Source organism: Saccopteryx leptura, chromosome 7, assembly GCF_036850995.1.
Source record: "Saccopteryx leptura isolate mSacLep1 chromosome 7, mSacLep1_pri_phased_curated, whole genome shotgun sequence".
Taxonomy (NCBI): Eukaryota; Metazoa; Chordata; class Mammalia; order Chiroptera; family Emballonuridae; genus Saccopteryx; species Saccopteryx leptura.
Genome location: NC_089509.1, coordinates 120,098,513 through 120,120,083, shown reverse-complemented (window position 1 = coordinate 120,120,083; position 21,571 = coordinate 120,098,513). Strand labels below are relative to the sequence as shown.

Genomic DNA, 21,571 nt, shown 5'->3' with positions numbered 1-21,571 from the left:
CAGTACAACACTGTATCCACTGCGCCACCACCTGGTCAGGCAGGAGGACACTTTTCGAGGGAGGACTGAACTTACAAAAGGACTGTCCTCCCTAAAGGAGGATGATTGGTCACCTTAATTTAATGCACTTTTGACATTGGCCAGGTGGAGACCCCATCGTGAGTCAAGGAGCACCCTGACTTTGGACAAGCGGGAATGGTCGCATCAGGGAAACGTCCACCGACAGGACCTCCGCTCGTACAAGCGGGGACCCAGGCGGGAAGGTCCGTCCACCGCCGCTTCCCGGGCGGCTCCCACGGGAGACCGGTGCAGAACGGGGGGGTGGGGGGAGGACACACGACACCTGCTCGCTCTCGACGTCTGCGTCCTAGCTCCGCCCTCCGCGCCTGCGCCCCGCGACCTCGCTTGACGTTCCTGACAGGCGCCGGGCGGGCACCCCGCTCGTGACGTCACCGAAGCGCGTCGGCCGCGAGAGAGGACCCCGGCGCGACCGCGTCCCTTCGGGTCCTTGAGCCGGTGCAGACGGCGCAGCCATGGCCTTGAGGCTGTTGAGACTGGCCCCTGGGTCCACGTCCGCGCGGGGCCTCACGGCGGCGGTGGCGCAGCACTTGGTGAGACGGCGTGCGTGGGGGTCCAGCCTGTCCTCCGGGCGCCACTCCTTCCCCTGTCCCTGGGCCTCTCTCTGGGCGGCGGCTCCCTAGGTCACCGTCTCGGGGGTGGGGGGGACGGCCCTGCCCGCGGGTCAGAGTCGCGGCGGGCACGGGGGCGAGCCGGCGGCTGGACGTGGAGGACCCCGTGCCCGGGCTGGTGTGCGCGGATGGGCAGCTCGGGCGCCGCGATGTTGAGCAGAAAAGGGAGGAGGCGCCCCGGTTGGGACTAGGAGGGATTGGGCGGCGCGTCTGCGGTAGCGGGGACCCCCGTGCACGCCGAAGGTCCGGGGACGCCCGGTGGGATGAGGAGGGGTTGGGGGACGCGTCTGCGGTAGCGGGGACCCCCGTGCACGCCGCGCCGAGGGCCCGGGCACGCGGGACTGCGGCTCGCTGGTGGCCGGAGCCACGTGGGTGTCAGATTGTCAAGAGATGCGACCTCCGTGCTAAGGATGTCCGACGGCACCATCAGCTGGTCTTACTGAAAAAAAGTCATGCACGTGTCTTTAGGAGATAACAGGCTGCAGAAGAGGAGAAAGCCGGCAAAGTGGCCGTCTCTTTTACTTCTCGGTGTATTGGGACCTGTGTTCACACGAATGTGTCTAAACTGTAATCCGGTACCGCATGGATCACTCTCTTCTAGCCTCTCCCTTGCGGACCCGCACCCCCCACGCCTCACTCCGACAGCGAGAACCTGGCTCCCACCGCTTGTCCGTTTATTCCCTTATCTGCTTCTGTCTAGGATACATATATAGTCGTGTCGGAATGGCCGACCCTACTCCGGTGGGAAATGCGTATCTCTATCGAAAACAGGCTTGTGCCTTTTCCCCTTGAGCCTGGCGGACTCCACCTCCTCCCCACCCCCCTGCGGTCAGGCTCTTGCACAGGTTTGGAACTGGCTGGCTTTTTTTTTTTTGTATTTTGTCTGAAGCTGGAAACGGGGAGAGACAGTCAGACAGACTCCCGCATGCGCCAGACCGGGATCCACCCGGCACGCCCACCAGGGGCGACGCTCTGCCCACCAGGGGGCGATGCTCTGCCCCTCCGGGGTGTCGCTCTGCCGCGACCAGAGCCACTCTAGCGCCTGGGGCAGAGGCCAAGGAGCCATCCCCAGCGCCTGGCCCATCTTTGCTCCAATGGAGCCTTGGCTGCGGGAGGGGAAGAGAGAGACAGAGAGGAAGGGGGGGGGGTGGAGAAGCAAATGGGCGCTTCTCCTGTGTGCCCTGGCCGGGAATCGAACCCGGGTCCCCCGCACACCAGGCCGACGCTCTACCACTGAGCCAACCGGCCAGGGCTGGAACTGGCTGGCTTTGTCACCTGCTGCATCCCATTCTGGGATGTCTCTACCTAAATTGCATACGTTGAGATTCACTCTTATGTGCTGTCAAGTTCTGCGGGTTTTCACAAGTGGAGGGTGTCGTGTGTCCACCATTCAGTGTCACGCAGAGGAGATCCACTGCCCTAAGTATCCCCCATGCTTGCTTCACCTGTCCAGCCCTTCTCCTCCCCAGGCCCCTGGCAACCACTCATCTCTATCACCTCTCTAGCTTTGCCTTTTCTAGAATGCTGTACCATTGGAATCCTACAACATGTTGCCTTTTTCATACTGTCTCTTATTACTTTGAGATGGGTATTTAAGAGTCACTCCAGTCTTTCTGTGGCTTGATAACTCTTTTCATTGCTCTATAATATTCCACTGGATGACTCTTATCACAGTGTATCTATCTGTTCAACTATTGAAAGACATGTCGGTTGCTTCCAGTCCTTGGTGGTTATGAATAAAGCCATTATAGTCATGTGTGTGTGCAGGTTTCTTTGTGGAAATTGCTGGATCATGTTTGACTCTATAAGAAACTGCCAGACCATCTTCCAGAGTGATGTACCCTTTTGTACTCACATGAATGGGCATCCCTGTTGCTCTGCATGTTTTGAGTATTTTAGGTGTGCAGTGAAATCTTTTGTTTTCCTAATCACACAAATGATGTCGAGCATTTGTTCATAGGCTAATTTGCCATGCTATCAATTTTTTTTTTGGTCACATCTGTTCAGATCTTTTGCTTATTTTTTAATTACATTGTTTCCTTTGTAAGCTTTATTTATTCACTCCTCAGTAATCAAGGCAGTAAGTAAATCAAGAAAATCAGGGTTGAAAAAATCTTGATACTATTTTATATTCTCTTATTTTTATTTCATAATTAAATATTTTACTGTTTTCGTGAGTGCCTAATGTTTCATCATATCAATATACTGTAAGTTTTTCATTGATCACGTTGGTGGTACATCTTTTTTTTTTTTTTTTTTCATTTTTCTGAAGCTGGAAACAGGGAGAGACAGTCAGACAGACTCCCGCATGCGCCCGACCGGGATCCACCCGGCACGCCCACCAGGGGCGACGCTCTGCCCACCAGGGGGCGATGCTCTGCCCATCCTGGGCGTCGCCATGTTGCGACCAGAGCCACTCTAGCGCCTGAGGCAGAGGCCACAGAGCCATCCCCAGCGCCCGGGCCATCTTTGCTCCAATGGAGCCTTGGCTGCGGGAGGGGAAGAGAGAGACAAGAGAGGAAAGCGCGGCGGAGGGGTGGAGAAGCAAATGGGCGCTTCTCCTGTGTGCCCTGGCCGGGAATCGAACCCGGGTCCTCCGCACGCTAGGCCGACGCTCTACCGCTGAGCCAACCGGCCAGGGCTGGTGGTACATCTTTACACAGATCTGTGTCTCTTCCCCGATATCTGGGCTCTAGGTCCAGTATCGACCCATTGCCAACAGCCATTTACAAGGGTTCTGTCTCCTTCCAGCACTGTACATCATCATTTAAACAGTATTTTTAAGTTTGATACATGCAAAGTGTTTTCTCCTTGTTAATAATTTTTGTTTGCTTTTTGTAACAAGGTTGAGTATTTTTATATGGTTACTGGTTCTTTTTAATACTTTAAAAGTAAACTACATTTCTGTCCTTTTTTTTCTTACTGATCTGTACCTTTCTGTTGAACTTTCCTCAACTTTTGCCTTTCAATTGTATTTGTGTGTGTGTGTGTGTTGGGGGATTGTTACAGTTTTAGTGTAAAAAATAGATTTGGGGTGTTGGAGACAGGTAATGAAGCAAATGTTGGCATTGTAGGTGGGAGAGGTGAGCACACGTGTGAGTCGGTGGTGGGCAGGGAGGCACTGCTCTCCAGCAAGGCATGACTGCGAGTGTGCAGGGGGAGGAATGAGGAGGACGTGGAGACGGCTCCACCCATGCTGTTTTCCTCGGTGGGAGTGGGTGGAGCTTGTGAGGGGCTGACTGGGGGTTCGGGTGTGGATGGTACGTCTCAGTGTTAGGCGTGTTGGTTTCCAGGAACTTCAGGACGTGAAGATGGAACTGTTTAAAGGCAGTGGGGTAATCGGACCAGGAGCCTGGGCTGGAACTATGTTCTTCCTTCCTGTCTCCCCCTCCCCCCACCCTCTGCCTTTCCTCCGTCCATCCAGGTGTCACTGAACATGGTATGCACATGCTGTTCCAGGCCCTGTTTCAGGCCCTGAGGATTTAGGAGTGAACAGAACAGGACAGACAATGCCTGTGTCCTCAGGAGCTTGCACTGGGGGTGGGCAAGGAGACCTGTCATTCAGTGAGTAGGTAATGGAGTTGTAGATGTTGACATTTTTGTAACCAAGGGTCTTCCTGGCATTCTGCCTGAGGGCTGCGAGTGCTGCCCCTGCCCCCACGCCCATGTCTACCGCTGTGTTTTCCAGGGAGGAATTCACACGAGTGCGCAAGCCCAGCGGCAGTACGGCCCTTTGGCATTCATACTGGGCGATACAACAACCAAAAAACTGACAGCAACCAGCAAAGTGATCACCGTCGATGGCAACATTTGTTCTGGGAAAAGCAAGATTGCAAAAACGATCGCGGAGAAACTAGGTAAGCGCCTGAGTCACGCAGAGTGACGTGTTCTCGGATCGACGGCTGCTCCTGAGTTTGATATTTATTTTTGTATTTTTCCAAAGTTAGAAGCGGGGAGGCAGAGGGCAGACTCCTGCATGTGCCCGACCGGTATCCACCCGGCACGCCCACCAGGGGACGATGCTCTGCCCATCTAGAGCCATTGCTCCATTGCAGCTGGAGCCATTCTCGTGCCTGAGGTGGAGGCCATGGAGCCATCCTCAGCGCCCGGGCCAACTTTGCTCCAGTGGAGCCTCGGCTGCGGGAGGGGAAGAGAGAGACAGAGAGGAAGGAGAGGGGGAGGGGTGGAGAAGCAGATGGGCGCCTCTCCTGTGTGCCCTGGCCGGGAATCGAACCCGGGACTTCCACATGCCAGGCTGATGCTCTACCGCTGAGCCAACCGGCCAGGGCCGGTTTGATTTTTACTGGAATACTGACCGGGTAGACTCGGGCCAAGGTAGATATTGGCCATTACTGACATATTTACTGAAAAGCTGGTGTTGATCTCTCACATTTGAGAAGTGTAAAGTCCTTGCCCTGCTCAGGAGGGTGGAGCTGCAGTTCGCAGTGGAGGTGAAGCGCTTTGAGTGAGTTGCTTCCTTGGAGTCCCAGGTGGGCAGGCTCAGCGTGGAGCCAACCTCACACGGCTGCCAAGAGCGAAGCCGTTGTCCGCCCCGGTTCCCGCCTGCTGCGGTGTCTGTCTGTCCAGCCTGCCTTCCTGTGCTCCTGGATGAGCTCGCACCCTGCACGGGGCCCCGCAGTTGTGAGAGGGGTGCAGGCCGCTTGTGAGCTGACAGGCTAGTCCCACGCGCTTGTTTTCGACGAGTCTCCAGCATCGTCAGTGCTCTCTTGACCACCCTGTGGACACAGGCGTGTGGTCCATGTCCCCTGGTCCTCACTGGCATTCACGCGGGCGTGGTTCCGTGCACGCTGTCCGCCGAGGGGAAGTGCGGCGCCCACATCTCGGTTCACCGGGTCCCGTCTCCCCGCAGGCATGAAGCACTTCCCTGAAGCGGGGATACACTACGCGGACAGCACCACGGGGGACGGGAAGCCCCTGGACGTGCGGTTCAGCGGCAACTGCAGTTTGGAGAAGTTTTATGACGACCCCAAAAGTAATGATGGCAACAGTTACCGCTTGCAGTCCTGGCTGTACGCCAGCCGCCTCCTGCAGTACGCGGACGCCTTGGAGCACCTGCTGAGCACAGGTGCGGCACCTGGGGTCGGGGCTGGCGTGGGCTCTGAGCCTGAGCCTGTTCTTGGGCCGTGTGCCCGTGTGCCCGTGGGCTGTGTCCAGAGTCTGGGAGGCAGGCAGCAGGGGTCAGGACGCAGGTGGGAGATGGCGGATGGAGGACAAGTGGGGCAGGACCGTGTGTTGTTCAGAGGGCAGAATGGGGTCGGGGTCCCAGCAAGGCCACTGCGTCCCCCTGGGAGCCAGCTTGTGGGTGAAACTCAGTCTCTAGAACCCCGAGACTCAGAGAACAGTGCAGCACAGGAGCTCGGCCAGAGCGTCAGGCTGCGGCCGTTCCGTGTTCTTGGGCAGAAGCAGAGACTGAGAGTGAGACAGGTGCCGTTTGTGTCCCGGCCGCTGTGGCCGCCCCACTGGGCAACCGGCTGTCACCAGGTGAGCTGGTTTACAGAGCTCAGCTGCCACCTCGAGGTTCTGTCCATGGGTCTGAGTGTCAGACCAGGGATGTACCTTTAAACACCCAGGCCACTGATGGCGCTGGTTCAGAAGCCTGCATCTGAGAGCCGGGCCTCCTCCCAGCCAATCCCACGAACACGGCTGTGCCATGAGTCGCAGGACTGCTCTCCTCTAAACGGGGTCCGAGGCCTAGTGAGTGGCTCGTTTTTCCGGTGTTTTGTTAGTGACCCTTGTTCCCCTGTGAACGTGAGCCTGCGTTTGCTCAGCGGTGCTCCCAGGAGAAGATGTGACGGCCTTTGGCCGTTCTGCACCGGGGTGGGGCCCATGCAGAGCTGGCAGCGGGGGACCCCGCTCACCCAGGTTCCTCCTGGGGCGTACCTCTGCCCTGTCCCAGGTCCCCGTCTCCCTCTTGTAGAACAGGCCCTGACTGCATAGCTCAGCTGGTTAGAGCGTCGCCCCAAAGCGCAGAGGTGCCAGTTCCATCCCTGGTCAGGGCAGATCCATGTTCCTGTCTCTCTCTCGCTCTGTCTCTAAAATCAATTTAACAAAATCTTTCTTCATGGGAACTTGTCTTCTGTGTTGTGGTGGTTTACCCACCATGGACCTAGGGAGCCGCCATGAGCCGGGGGTGTTCTAGGAACCAGGTGCCACCCGGGGCGAGGCGCTGCCCTGGGGCCCGCGCTCAGGGGAGATATGGAGTAGATGGGGGCAAGGTGGACGCCCCCTCGGTCATGAGTGGCTGTGTGGAGAGGACAGGGTGGAGCAGGGCACAGGCTGCTTCTGGGGGGAAGGCTGGGGAGGCCTCTGCCCAGCACCGCAGGGCCGAGCGTAGGGACACAGGCAGGGACCCTTGGGGGACCAGCACTCTGAGCAGGGTGGGCCTCTCTGTGCTGTAGTGACAGGAGGCCGTTGTGGGGGAGCATATTGTGTGGGAGTGGACAGGGATGAGGTCAGGAAGGAGCCTGGGCGAGGTGGTCGGGTCCTTGGGTTTTCCCCAGAAGGAGAGGGGGAGCCATGGGGACTTTGAGTGGGGGCGTGACGGGTCCGCTGAAGTGTGGAGCTGCCCCTGGGGTGTAGGCGTGAGCAGCCCGGACGGGCAGGGTGGGGGCGGGAGGCTGGCCGCTGGGTCAGAGGGAGGGGCCGGGCACTGGAGGGTCATCGCGGGCGAGGTGCCGGGCTGTGAGAGCGCAGGCTGTTTGCTGTGGGCAGGAGGGGAGCAGAGGGCGGGCCTGGTCTCGCCGAGCGGTAGGGACAGGCGCCGGGTTGTGGTGGTTTAAAGTGGACACTTTCTGCCAATCAGGTGCTTTGTCACGGCTGGCAGCGGGAAGCAGGATGTCTGTTGCCCAAACCAAAGCTACCACGGAAGGTGTTACCATGTGGGAAACAACTTCCCACTTAGTTAACTGTTCTTTTGAAAATATTTGGAATTGTAAATGCCTGGTTTTTCCCTTTTCTAAATGAACCTGTTTCCGAGCTGCTGTTCCCACGCCTGACCTCCTCTCTCTGTCCCCCTCTGAGCCTGACCTCCTCTCTCTGTCCCCCTCTGAGCCTGACCTCCTCTCTCTGTCCCCCTCTGAGCCTGACCTCCTCTCTCTGACCTCCTCTCTCTGCCCCCTCTGAGCCTGACCTCCTCTTTCTGTCCCCCTCTGAGCCTGACCTCCTCTCTCTGTCCTCCTCTCTCTGTCCTCCTCTCTCTGACCTCCTCTCTCTGTCCTCTGAGCCTGACCTCCTCTCTCTGTCCTCCTCTCTCTGTCCCCCTCTGAGCCTGACCTCCTCTCTCTGTCCTCCTCTCTCTGACCTCCTCTCTCTGTCCCCCTCTGAGCCTGACCTCCTCTTTCTGTCCCCCTCTGAGCCTGACCTCCTCTCTCTGTCCTCCTCTCTCTGTCCTCCTCTCTCTGTCCTCTGAGCCTGACCTCCTCTCTCTGTCCTCCTCTCTCTGACCTCCTCTCTCTGTCCTCCTTTCTCTGTCCTCCTCTCTCTGTCCCCCTCTGAGCCTGACCTCCTCTCTCTGTCCTCCTCTCTCTGACCTCCTCTCTCTGTCCCTCTGAGCCTGACCTCCTCTCTCTGACCTCCTCTCTCTGTCCTCCTCTCTCTGACCTCCTCTCTCTGTCCCCCTCTGAGCCTGACCTCCTCTCTCTGTCCTCCTCTCTCTGACCTCCTCTCTCTGTCCCCCTCTGAGCCTGACCTCCTCTTTCTGTCCCCCTCTGAGCCTGACCTCCTCTCTCTGACCTCCTCTCTCTGACCTCCTCTCTCTGACCTCCTCTCTCTGTCCCCCTCTGAGCCTGACCTCCTCTCTTGTCCCCCTCTGAGCCTGACCTCCTCTCTCTGTCCCCCTCTGAGCCTGACCTCCTCTCTCTGCCCCCTCTGAGCCTGACCTCCTCTCTCTGTCCCCCTCTGAGCCTGACCTCCTCTCTCTGTCCTCCTCTCTCTGTCCCCCTCTGAGCCTGACCTCCTCTCTCTGTCCCTCTGAGCCTGACCTCCTCTCTCTGTCCTCCTCTCTCTGACCTCCTCTCTCTGTCCCCCTCTGAGCCTGTCCTCCTCTCTCTGACCTCCTCTCTCTGTCCCCCTCTGAGCCTGTCCTCCTCTCTCTGACCTCCTCTCTCTGTCTCCCTGAGCAGGGCAGGGCGTCGTGCTGGAACGCTCCATCTTCAGCGACTTCGTGTTCCTGGAGGCGATGTACAAGCAGGGCTTCATCCGCAGACAGTGTGAGTCCCCCGGCCGGCTCCTAGGCCCTCCCTCAGCCAGGCTGCGTCCCGTGCCCGTCTGCTGTGTGGGTGGACACGGGCCATCACTCACTGACTTTCCACAGGAGAGAAGGGGCTCCTCCACCCTCCTTTCCTCCAAACTCGCATCTCCCGTGAGGGCGGGGGCGTCCTGGGGCGCAGCTCTGGCCCAGCACCCACACTCACTGCCCCCCCCCAGGACACCTCCCCAGCTCTCCGTTCTGTCCAGCAGGACACCTGAGCTGTGTTCCTGTGGCCGATAGGTTTAGTTTCCCTGAACGACACAGTTTGTTTTGTGTAGTGAGGGTCCTTTCGTCTCTTGTGCGGGTACCTGGGACAGCCGGCACTGTCTTCACCCCTCCTCCCAGCGCATGCTGCTCGGGGCTTCCGGGGACTGGCTCTGCGCTGGGCATTGTTCAGAGTCGACGGGGGGCTTCGTGACAGAGCAGGAGGACATCCTGGGGAAGATCACCTGACCAGGAGTGGTGGCGAAGCCCACCTGCTGGACCAGGGCCAGGTTGTCCGTACGCAGGAGTGTGCCAGGCCCGGTGGTCGGGGCTGGGAGAGGCCGTGGTCATTCTGCCTGCGGCCCTTCCCCTGTGCTCTGCTGGCCTGAGCGGGGGCGTTGGCTCTCAAGGGCAGAGTGAGCGTTACGGGTTAGTGAGCGGGGGACCGAGGCAGGCCGGTGCTGAGTGAGGCCAGGCTGCTGCTCCCACGCACGCACCCGGCCGTGGCGGCCTCCCCGCGTGCCTGCACACGGAGCAGCAGGGGCCTCTGACCACTCGCTGCACGTGCTGAGCAGCAGTTGAGGGTGGTCACCAGGCTTCTGGAGTGCAGGCTGTGTCTCCGGCCAGGGACGAGGCTCCCACTGTCCTGCGTGGGGGCAGCAGCATTAAAACAACATTGATGGCTGGTGTGACGAGTGCACGCAGGAGGACGTCGACTGCGGGGAGATGTCGGGATGGGGTCCGTGGGCAGGGAGCCCTGGCGAGCCGTGCGCAGTGCGGGGCCGAGTGAGGGGCAGGCTGCTGGTGTCGGCACGGAGTGCGGCCCACGGGGCGGGCCTGGGCCTTGGCTAGGACACGAGGACTTCTCCTGAGAGCACTGAGGAGCCCCTGAGGGTTTGAGGTGGTGTGTCTGGAGGGCGTCTGGTGAGGGAAGGTGGAGGAGGACGAGCGTGTGCAGGGTGAGGGCCGACCAGGGCAGTGGCCCGTGCTGAGAGGCCGGAGCAGGTGCCCGGCGAGCCTGGGTCAGCTCTGTGGACCTGCCTGGGCTGACGGGGCCACCGTGGGAGGGGGGCCTGCAGGGGCAGTAGGCCGGGTGTGCCGGGTCTGAAGTCCCAGGAAGGAGCCGTGGACTGTCCTGCAGACAGTGCCTGTCTGAGCCTGAAGTCCTGAGTGCTGACAGGGCTGGAGACCAGTGTGGGGTCAGCCCTGACCACGGGCACCCTCGTTCTGGCGGGGCCCACGGAGCGAGAGCTGAGGCTGAGACCAGAATCCCTGGGGGCTTCCAGGTCCCGCGAGGAGAGCCCACTGCAGGGCTGGGGCTGAGTGGTCATAGGTGCACGGGCCGGAGTGCACGGTGGGAGGAGAGCCCACTGCAGGGCTGAGTGGTCAGAGGTGCACGGGCCGGAGCACATGGTGGGAGGAGAGCCCACTGCAGGGCTGGGGCTGAGTGCTCAGAGGTACACGGGCCAGAGTGCATGGTGGGAGGAGAGCCCACTGCGGGGCTGAGTGCTCAGAGGTACACGGGCCAGAGTGCATGGTGGGAGGAGAGCCCACTGCGGGGCTGAGTGCTCAGAGGTACACGGGCCAGAGTGCATGGTGGGAGGAGAGCCCACTGCGGGGCTGAGTGCTCAGAGGTACACGGGCCAGAGTGCACGGTGGGAGGAGAGCCCACTGCAGGGCTGGGGCTGAGTGCTCAGAGGTACACGGGCCGGAGCACATGGTGGGAGGAGAGCCCACTGCGGGGCTGGAGCGTGGTCAGAGGTGCACGGGCCGGAGCACATGGTGGGAGGAGAGCCCACTGCGGGGCTGGAGCGTGGTCAGAGGTGCACGGGCCGGAGCACATGGTGGGAGGAGAGCCCACTGCGGGGCTGGGGCTGAGTGCTCAGAGGTACACGGGCCGGAGCACATGGTGGGAGGAGAGCCCACTGCGGGGCTGGAGCGTGGTCAGAGGTGCACGGGCCGGAGCACATGGTGGGAGGAGAGCCCACTGCGGGGCTGGGGCTGAGTGCTCAGAGGTGCACGGGCCGGAGCACATGGTGGGAGGAGAGCCCACTGCGGGGCTGGTACTTGAGGTCTTAGAGACGGCGGTGGGAGCACCGTTCTGCAGGTGCTGGGAGGACGTGGCGCTGTGTGGGGGGCACCTGCAGAGCCCGCACAGGCCAGGTGTGCAGCCGTGCCAACAACTGTGATGGGCGTGGTTCACAGACGGGCCCGGCTCGGAACCGTGTGCCCTTGTACTTGGAAGAGGAGCATGTTTGAGAAACCCATGTGGGGACTGCTAGGTGACCGTGGGCCTCGTGTGTGCAGGTGTGAGCCACTACAACGAGGTGAAGAAGGTGACCGCCTGCCAGTACCTGCCTCCGCACGTGGTCATCTACATCGACGTGCCCGTCCCCGAGATCCAGAGCCGCATCCAGCAGAAAGGAGACGTGAGTCCCCTCCCCACGGCCGGCCTCTTCCTGTGGCCTCGTCCCTCACGGGGTCGGCACGTCCCAGGGACGTCTGCAGGGAGGCCGCAGTGACTGCTGGTGCTCACAGGGGCTCACGTGGCCCCGAGAGTGGGCACTTACACAAGGACTGCTCTCTACCAGCCCCTGGTGCCACCCCACTGCCGTCCCTGGTGCCACCCCGCTGCCATCCCTGGTGCCACCCCGCTGCCATCCCTGGGCCTGGGTCCCCAAAACCGTCCTGTAGGGCGAGGAGGTCTCCTGACAGAACTCCCCTTGGCTGCGTACATTTCCTGCTCTCATGGGGACTTCATGCCCTTGTTTTCCTGTGAATCGAACCCGGTTCTGACATCCCCACTGCTGTCTGGGCCTCTTCCCTCTTCCCCTGCTTGCTGGTCTGGAGCAGGGAGCGGTCATCCACACACACGCCCCCTCTTCCCTCTCTCCCTGCTTGCTGGTCTGGAGCAGGGAGCGGTCATCCACACACACGCCCCCTCTTCCCTCTCTCCCTGCTTGCTGGTCTGGAGCAGGGAGCGGTCATCCACACACACGCCCCCTCTTCCCTCTTCCCCTGCTTGCTGGTCTGGAGCAGGGAGCGGTCATCCACACACACGCCCATTCACCTTTCGTGGCCTCGGCTGAGACCAGATCAGGCAGCACTGGCTGCATGCCTGGCGGGGACACTGAGCAACGGACAAGGGCCACTTCTCCTTGTGATGACCTCCTGTTTGGAATGTCACTCCCACAGCACACAGGTCCTGGGGGAGGGAGGCCTTCCTTTTGACACTGGGATGAAGATGAGACTAGTCCTGAGTGGTCCCCGAGGCCCCTTCCTCTCACCTGGAGTCCCTGCGGCTCCCAGCACAAGGTGTTCCTTGACGCTGCCCCTCGGTGCGTTCACGGTTCACGTGTGCGCGGGTGGAGGGCGGAGGCTGAGGGTCACCTCTCCTCCTCCGCTCTGTAGCCACACGAGATGAAGGTCACCGCTGCCTACCTGCAGGACATCGAGAACGCCTACAAGACAACCTTCCTCCCTGAGATGAGGTGAGCCCAGGGCACGGCTGGTCTGCAGTGGGGGTCCTTCCTGCGCGTGGGTCCTGACGCCGCGCTGCCCGGAGCTGTCTTGTTGCCGGGGGGCGTCTGGGTGTGCTGGTGGCCGTGTGTGAGCTCGAACAACAGCGCACGGCTCAGTGTGTCTTGTTGCCGGGGGGTGTCTGGGTGTGCTGGTGGCCGTGTGTGAGCTTGAACGACAGTGCACGGCTCAGTGTGTCTTGTTGCCGGGGGGCGTCTGGGTGTGCTGGTGGCTGTGTGAGCTCGAACGACAGTGCATGGCTCAGTGTGTCTTGTTGCCGGGGGTGACTGGGTGTGCTGGTAGCTGTGTGTGAGCTCGAACGACAACACACGTCTCAGTGTGTCCTGTTGCCGAGGGTGTCTGGGTGTGCTGGTGGCCGTGTGTGAGCTCGAACGACAGTGCACGGCTCAGTGTGTCTTGTTGCCGGGGGTGACTGGGTGTGCTGGTGGCTGTGTGAGCTCGAATGACAGAGCACGGCTCAGTGGACTTGGTGGAGTTTGGTTGGTTGTTTGGGTGGTTGGTTTGCTTCTTTTGTCAGAACTTTATCTTCCTTGTTATATTTAAAAGATTTCTTTGATGCTAGAAGCACACGGAAGCCGTGTTTTATCATGGGTTTCAGCGTTAGAGAACTCAGTGTTTCCGCTTGGTGGTGCGCAGGGAGCCCGCAGACGGGCGTGAAGGACCCGCCACCTCTCTGGGCACTTGACTGAGCCCCCAGTGCTGTTGGGATTAAAGGAGAGCTCCCCCAGCCTTTTTTCTTTCTTCTCTCCCTCTTTCTTCACTGAAACTGGACGTAACCAAGTGGCCTGTAATTTATGTGGCCCCGTCAGTCCACACGGTGCAGGCTGCTGGGCAGAGCTGACTCCAGCCTCGGGCAGCCGTCTGCACTGGGCAGGCGGGCGGGGTGAGGAACGAGGCGGCAGGGAGCGAGGAGGCTGAGCGGCCGTGCACACCTGTTCCTGTGTGGGGTTCACCCAGAAAGTCAGGGAGCGCACACATGCACACACGCGCGCGCACACACACACACACACACATGCACACACGCGCGCGCGCACACACACACACACACACACATGCGCGCACACACACGTCTGCGTCCAGTGCTCTCTGGCAGAAGCAAAGTAGAACCGTGGAGGAGACCAGCGGCCTTTTGAACGTGGTCCTCAGAGGTGGTGACATTGGCGTCCCTGCAGAGGGTCCCGTGTGAGCACAGCTTGTGAATCGTTGGGGAGTTTGTGGGCTTACGTCCTGTCAGTGGGAGGCGCTCAGGTACAGAGATGCCTGCAGGAGAGTGTGCTCCTGAGCGTGCCCCGTGCCCCATGGCGCTCAGCACGCTCAGCGCGAAGCAGTAGTCCATCCTGACGTCCTGCGTTTCTGCGGGGACCGGCTGTCTACTGGTCTGGGCAGCCTGGCCGGACTCTGGCCGGGTTGTGGCCTCAGGTCCCTGTCTGGCCGGTCCTCTGGCAGGGCGGCCTCCTCCCTCTGGTTGTCGGTCCTCTCCTGGCCGGTGGGCAGCTCTCTGAACGGCCGTGTGGACGTGGTGAGCAGACGGGCAGAGCCGGGAAGTGGCACTCTGCCGTCCCTTCTCTGGGACCCCGCTGTGGTCCTCCAGTGTTCTGTCCCCGGGAATGAAGGGAACGGACGCTGCTGCTGTCCTGTAGTGAGATGGAAACAGCTTGATTGGAGGGTGTACTTTGCCTGAGAGTTCTGGATTCGGGCAGCACGAGTAACCTGTGTGTGTCCGGCACGACTGCCCGGCTGCTGTCTGTGTGTGTCTCGCTGAGACAGCGGAGGTGGAGGAGACCCGTGTGCCCTGCACCTGTAGACATGGGGCTCTGGTTTCCCATGCGTGGGGCGGGGGCAGCAGGGAAGGGCAGACCTGCTGTTGTCACTGGTCGTCATGAGCACGTCCCTGCTTGCTCCAGTCGGCTGTGTGAGCCAGCACGCGCCCGGCCAACGCCCAGAGCCAAGGAGGGGGCATGTTAATGTTTGTGGTGGGCACGGTAGTGTTGGGTTTTCATGTGAGCTCGAGACATTTACGTGACCGCCCTCTCTTACAGCGAGAAGTGTGAAGTCTTACAGTACAGCGCAAAGGAGGCCCAGGACGCAGAGAAGGTGAGAACGCTGGAAGTTTGCCACCAGTAAAGGCAATCCAGGTGTTACCGGATCAGTTCCCACGGGTGTGAGAGCCGTCAGTGTTTCACAGTCCAAGAGAAGGTCCACACCCGTCACGCTCCTGGGTCACGGGGTTGTGATTTTCTTTTAATTCCCTTTCTACAACCTTCACGTTGTGGAATGGCGGAGAGACAGAGGACCTCGGTGTTCTACTCCGGTGTCTCTGTGACACAGACGGCAGAGCTGAACAGACGTAGTTAACAGGACGTTCTGGTGTCAACATGTCAGCTTTCCTAGATGCGATCTGTAAAAACTCAAGTCAGTCTCCGTGCAGTTAACATATTAACATACTACCTGTTACAAAACACATATTACGAGGTTACGGCAGTGACAGTGCTACGGTAGTGATATTAGGATTAATAAACGGGTGAATGGAATAGAGCAGAGTACAGACCCAGGTGCATGTGTGCGCTCACCTGTGTGTGCGTCCTCGCCTGTGTGTGTGTGTGTGCGCCCTCTGCTGTGTGTGTGCACTCTCGCCTGTGTGTGTCCTCGCCTGTGTGTGCGTGCTCGCCTGTGTGTGTGTGTGCCCTCGCCTGTGTGTGTGCCCTCTCGCCTGTGTGTGTCCTTGCCTGTGTGTGTGCCCTCTCCTGTGTGTGTGTGCCCTCCTGTGTGTGCCCTCTCGCCTGTGTGTGTCCTCGCCTGTGTGTGTGTGCCCTCCTGTGTGTGCCCTCTCGCCTGTGTGTGTCCTCGCCTGTGTGTGTGCCCTCTCGCCTGTGTGTGTCCTCGCCTGTGTGTGTGCCCTCTCCTGTGTGTGTGTGCCCTCTCGCCTGTGTGTGTCCTCACCTGTGTGTGTGCCCTCTCGCCTGTGTGTGTCCTCGCCTGTGTGTGTGCCCTCTCGCCTGTGTGTGCGCGCTCGCCTGTGTGTGCCCTCTCGCCTGTGTGTGTCCTCACCTGTGTGTGTGCCCTCTCGCCTGTGTGTGTCCTCGCCTGTGTGTGTGCCCTCTCGCCCGTGTGTGCCCTCTTGCCTGTGTGTGCCCTCGCCTGTCTTTGTGCACATGCACGTGTGTGAGATTCTTGGTGTGGTAAAGGCAGTATTTCAAAGGTTAAGTAGAGGAAAATGGGTTAATCCTTGAATGCTGTTGAGGCAGTTGACCATTCATTTGGTTACAATAAAAAGTACCATCCAATCTCATGTATTAATAATAGCATAAGTTTTTTAAAAACAGAACAGAAGGCGTTGGCCTAGCGTGCGGAGGACCTGGGTTCGATTCCCGGCCAGGGCACACAGGAGAAGCGCCCATTTGCTTCTCCACATCTCCGCCGCGCTTTCCTCTCTCTCTCTTCCCCTCCCGCAGCCGAGGCTCCATTGGAGCAAAGATGGCCCGGGCGCTGGGGATGGCTCTGTGGCCTCTGCCCCAGGCGCTAGAGTGGCTCTGGTCGCAACATGGCGATGCCCAGGATGGGCAGAGCATCGCCCCCTGGTGGGCAGAGCGTTGCCCCTGGTGGGCGTGCCGGGTGGATCCCGGTCGGGCGCATGCGGGAGTCTGTCTGACTGTCTCTCCCTGTTTCCAGCTTCAGAAAAATAAAAAAAAAAAACAAAAAAACAAAACAAAACAAAAAAAACAGAACAGAAGGTCTAGGGATTTTGGAAGAAAAGCTGGGTTTTGTGATGTGGGGGTGACGTGATGGGAGCATTGAGCGCTGCCTCGTGCATGGGGGGGCGGAACAGGGCCCGTGGGAGTCGTGCTCGCCCGGCCCCGGGCTGGGAGAGCCTCTCCGGTCAGTTCTTTCTGCTCGTCCACTGGTGAAGCCACACTCAGTTCCTGCCCAGCCTTCTGTGTTTATAACGCCGATTTGTTTTAGATCATTTCTAAATCTTTGACAAAATAACGAGATGGCATGCGTTTGAGAAGAAAGCATTTCAGCTCTAAGGCTGTCGTTAGTTGAGTTCCTAATTGCATACATTCAAATTCTTGACACTGAGACCCGTTCTCCGAGTTGGGTGTGTCTGGGGAGAGAACGCCCCCAGGGGCTGGGCTCGGGGAGGCCTGGGGACCGAGGTCACTAGGCCTCCAGGAGAGCGTTTACTTTCCTGTTCTGTTCCTCTGGGAGGAAGTGACTTGGGAGGAAGTGAGTCTGTCTCAGATCCCGGTTTCTTCCCTGGTCTGACCTTTCTCACCTCCCCTTTTCTCCTGGACTGTCGGGTGACATCCCCACTGCCCCGGGGTCAGCTGGGCGGGGCGCCCACACTGAGGGTCACCTGTCCAGACTTCCTTCTTTCTGACTTTTACGGCATGAATCTTCTGCCAGAGATCTGTGGTTTATGGCACATCACAGCGCCGTGTCATTTAAGTTTGACGGGAGACTTTCCATTAAAGTTGGGCTCCTCTGTCCAGGTGGTGGAGGACATCGAGTACCTCAAGTGTGAAAAGGGGCCGTGGCTGGAGCAGAGCGACCGGACCTTCCACCACCTGCGGATGCTGTGAGTGCGGGCGTGGGGTCAGGGTCTGAGTTCAGCAGCTGCGTGTGGAGACGCGTTCAGATCTGTGACGTCCTCGCTTCAGGCCAGGGGTGAGCGCACTGGCCCCCCCGCTCCGAGCTGGGACGTCCTCGCTTCGGGCCAGGGGTGAGCGCACTGGCCCCCCCGCTCCGAGCTGTGACGTCCTCGCTTCAGGCCAGGGGTGAGCGCACTGGCCCCCCCGCTCCGAGCTGTGACGTCCTCGCTTCAGGCCAGGGGTGAGCGCACTGGCCCGGCTGCTCCGAGCTGTGACGTCCTCGCTTCAGGCCAGGGGTGAGCGCACTGGCCCCCCCCGCTCCGAGCTGTGACGTCCTCGCTTCAGGCCAGGGGTGAGCGCACTGGCCCGCCCGCTCCGAGCTGGGACGTCCTCGCTTCAGGCCAGGGGTGAGCGCACTGGCCCGCCCGCTCCGAGCTGTGACGTCCTCGCTTCAGGCCAGGGGTGAGCGCACTGGCCCGGCCGCTCCGAGCTGTGACGTCCTCGCTTCAGACCAGGGGTGAGCGCACTGGCCCGGCCGCTCCGAGCTGTGACGTCCTTGCTTCAGGCCAGGGGTGAGCGCACTGGCCCGGCCGCTCCGAGCTGTGACGTCCTCGCTTCAGGCCAGGGGTGAGCGCACTGGCCCGGCCGCTCCGAGCTGTGACGTCCTCGCTTCAGGCCAGGGGTGAGCGCACTGGCCCCCCCGCTCCGAGCTGTGACGTCCTCGCTTCAGGCCAGGGGTGAGCGCACTGGCCCCCCCGCTCCGAGCTGTGACGTCCTCGCTTCAGGCCAGGGGTGAGCGCACTGGCCCCCCCGCTCCGAGCTGTGACGTCCTCGCTTCAGGCCAGGGGTGAGCGCACTGGCCCGGCCGCTCCGAGCTGGGACGTCCTCGCTTCGGGCCAGGGGTGAGCGCACTGGCCCGGCCGCTCCGAGCTGGGGTCCCTTTTCCTTCCAGACAGCGCTCGCCCTCTCTGGCCTGACAGTGTCGATTGATTGATCGTGTTACTGGTTCAGCAGGGACATCACCTTCGCCACGTGCCGGGCACTGTTCAGGTGCGGGGGGGTGGTATCAGGTAAAACTGACCCGTCCAAGATGCAGCAGGGGTGCCGGTTTGGACGGGGCCTGGCAGGACTCGCTGGAGGGTGTGCCCGGCAGCCCAGCCAGGGTGGCCGGAGCAGAGGAGGCCGGAGGGGTGATGGGCACTGGGAGGAGCGCAGACCGAGGGGCGAGGGCAGAGCCGTGCCCACTCACGACAGAAAGTTGGGGTACAGGGAAATTCCCTGAGAGAGCGGGGCCACGGCGACCTTCTCTCGCAAGTGGTGCTGGGTCCTTCCTGGCACGCGTGCTCGGGTGTTTCTGAGTGATCATGCACGGGTCTTTGTTTCCTGTGTGCCATGTCACGAGCGTGTCCCTAGTGTGTTAGGTATTGAAAGTTTTTATTTCTTTAATGGCCCTTCCTGTCTGCTGTGTGAGGCCATTGAGTTACCAGTCAGGGTCGTAGATCCTGGCCTGCAGGCCAAGCCCAGCCCTCAGCTGGAAGGTGGTTCTTACACGTTTAAAGGATTGTATGTAAGGGACAGTGCACGTGACAGTGACCATGTGTAAGCCTTGAGCCTCAGCTGCTAGCCTCTGGCCTTCACTGAGGACGTGGGCCTCGTCCCGAGAGGCAGGCAGAGCGCCTTCACCGTGTCCTCAGTCCCTGTCCCCCTGGGTGTCCTGTCCTCATCGTGCAGTAGTGAGTGCACGGTGCACACCTCTCCACCCCAGGTGACCTCTCGGGTGACAGGACTCACTGGGCCAGAGCGCACGACTCCTCTGACACCTCCCGGGCCATGTCCAGACGGGCACCAGTCTGCACGCTCGGCCGTCCCCTCAGACCCCCGTCCCCTCAGACCCCCGTGTCCCCTCTGACCCCCGTGTCCTCAGACCCCCGTCCCCTCAGACCCCCGTCCCCCCAGACCCCCGTGTCCCCTCTGACCCCCGTGTCCTCAGACCCCCGTCCCCTCAGGCCCCCGTGTCCTCAGACCCCCGTCCCCTCAGACCCCCGTGTCCCCTCAGACCCCTGTCCCCTCAGACCCCCGTCCCCCCAGACCCCCGTGTCCCCTCAGACCCCCGTCCCCTCAGACCCCTGTGTCCCCTCAGAGCCCCGTGTCCCCTCAGAGCCCCGTGTCCCCTCAGACCCCCGTGTCCCCTCAGAGCCCCGTGTCCCCTCAGAGCCCCGTGTCCCCTCAGACCCCCGTCCCCTCAGACCCCCGTGTCCCCTCAGAGCCCCGTGTCCCCTCAGACCCCCGTCCCCTCAGACCCCCGTGTCCCCTCAGACCCCCGTCCCCTCAGACCCCCGTCCCCTCAGACCCCCGTCCCCTCTGACCCCCGTCCCCTCTGACCCCCGTGTCCCCTCAGACCCCCGTCCCCTCAGACCCCTGTGTCCCCTCAGAGCCCCGTGTCCCCTCAGAGCCCCGTGTCCCCTCAGAGCCCCGTGTCCCCTCAGACCCCCGTGTCCCCTCAGACCCCCGTCCCCTCAGACCCCCGTGTCCCCTCAGACCCCCGTCCCCTCTGACCCCCGTGTCCCCTCAGACCCCCGTCCCCTCAGACCCCTGTGTCCCCTCAGAGCCCCGTGTCCCCTCAGACCCCCGTGTCCCCTCAGAGCCCCGTGTCCCCTCAGACCCCCGTGTCCCCTCAGACCCCCGTCCCCTCAGACCCCCGTGTCCCCTCAGACCCCCGTGTCCCCTCAGACCCCCGTGTCCCCTCAGAGCCCCGTCCCCTCTGACCCCCGTGTCCCCTCAGACCCCCGTCCCCTCAGACCCCCGTCCCCTCAGACCCCCGTCCCCTCTGACCCCCGTGTCCCCTCAGACCCCCGTGTCCCCTCAGACCCCCGTCCCCTCAGACCCCCGTCCCCTCAGACCCCCGTGTCCCCTCAGACCCCCGTCCCCTCTGACCCCCGTGTCCCCTCAGAGCCCCGTGTCCCCTCAGACCCCCGTGTTCCCTCAGACCCCCGTCCCCTCTGACCCCCGTGTCCCCTCAGACCCCCGTGTCCCCTCAGACCCCCGTCCCCTCAGATCCCCGTCCCCTCAGACCCCCGTGTCCCCTCAGACCCCCGTGTCCCCTCAGACCCCCGTGTCCCCTCAGATCCCCGTCCCCTCAGACCCCCGTGTCCCCTCAGACCCCCGTGTCCCCTCAGACCCCCGTCCCCTCAGACCCCCGTCCCCTCAGAGCCCCGTGTCCCCTCAGAGCCCCGTGTCCCCTCAGACCCCCGTGTCCCCTCAGACCCCCGTCCCCTCAGACCCCCGTCCCCTCAGACCCCCGTGTCCCCTCAGACCCCCGTCCCCTCAGACCCCCGTCCCCTCTGACCCCCGTCCCCTCAGACCCCCGTCCCCTCTGACCCCCGTGTCCCCTCAGAGCCCCGTGTCCCCTCAGACCCCCGTCCCCTCTGACCCCCGTCCCCTCAGACCCCCGTCCCCTCAGAGCCCCGTGTCCCCTCAGACCCCCGTCCCCTCTGACCCCCGTGTCCCCTCAGACCCCCGTCCCCTCAGACCCCTGTGTCCCCTCAGAGCCCCGTGTCCCCTCAGACCCCCGTGTCCCCTCAGACCCCCGTGTCCCCTCAGACCCCCGTCCCCTCAGACCCCCGTGTCCCCTCAGACCCCCGTCCCCTCAGAGACCCGTGTCCCCTCAGAGCCCCGTGTCCCCTCAGAGCCCCTTCCCCTCTGACCCCCGTGTCCCCTCAGAGCCCCGTGTCCCCTCAGACCCCCATCCCCTCAGACCCCCGTGTCCCCTCAGACCCCCGTCCCCTCAGACCCCCGTGTCCCCTCAGACCCCCGTCCCCTCAGACCCCCGTGTCCCCTCAGACCCCCGTCCCCTCAGAGCCCCGTGTCCCCTCAGAGCCCCGTCCCCTCAGACCCCCGTCCCCTCAGACCCCCGTGTCCCCTCAGACCCCCGTCCCCTCAGACCCCCGTCCCCTCTGACCCCCGTCCCCTCTGACCCCCGTCCCCTCAGACCCCCGTGTCCCCTCAGACCCCCGTCCCCTCTGACCCCCGTGTCCCCTCAGAGCCCCGTGTCCCCTCAGACCCCCGTCCCCTCTGACCCCCGTCCCCTCAGACCCCCGTCCCCTCAGAGCCCCGTGTCCCCTCAGACCCCCGTCCCCTCTGACCCCCGTGTCCCCTCAGACCCCCGTCCCCTCAGACCCCTGTGTCCCCTCAGAGCCCCGTGTCCCCTCAGAGCCCCGTGTCCCCTCAGAGCCCCGTGTCCCCTCAGACCCCCGTCCCCTCAGACCCCCGTGTCCCCT

General features: G+C 61.7%; 1 protein-coding gene across 1 annotated transcript in view; it reads left to right on the top strand.

Annotated features, from left to right (window-relative positions):
- Positions 1–488: 488 nt before the first annotated feature.
- The window catches only part of NDUFA10 (NADH:ubiquinone oxidoreductase subunit A10), a 33,643-nt gene continuing 12,560 nt past the window's right edge, over positions 489–21,571 (top strand). The window contains exons 1-8 of the mRNA XM_066344996.1: positions 489–611; positions 4,378–4,546; positions 5,560–5,775; positions 8,831–8,917; positions 11,470–11,591; positions 12,574–12,653; positions 14,742–14,796; positions 17,196–17,281. Coding sequence (XP_066201093.1) covers positions 534–611; positions 4,378–4,546; positions 5,560–5,775; positions 8,831–8,917; positions 11,470–11,591; positions 12,574–12,653; positions 14,742–14,796; positions 17,196–17,281 — 893 coding nt within the window. The 5' untranslated portion in view covers positions 489–533. The remainder of the gene's footprint in view (positions 612–4,377; positions 4,547–5,559; positions 5,776–8,830; positions 8,918–11,469; positions 11,592–12,573; positions 12,654–14,741; positions 14,797–17,195; positions 17,282–21,571) is intronic.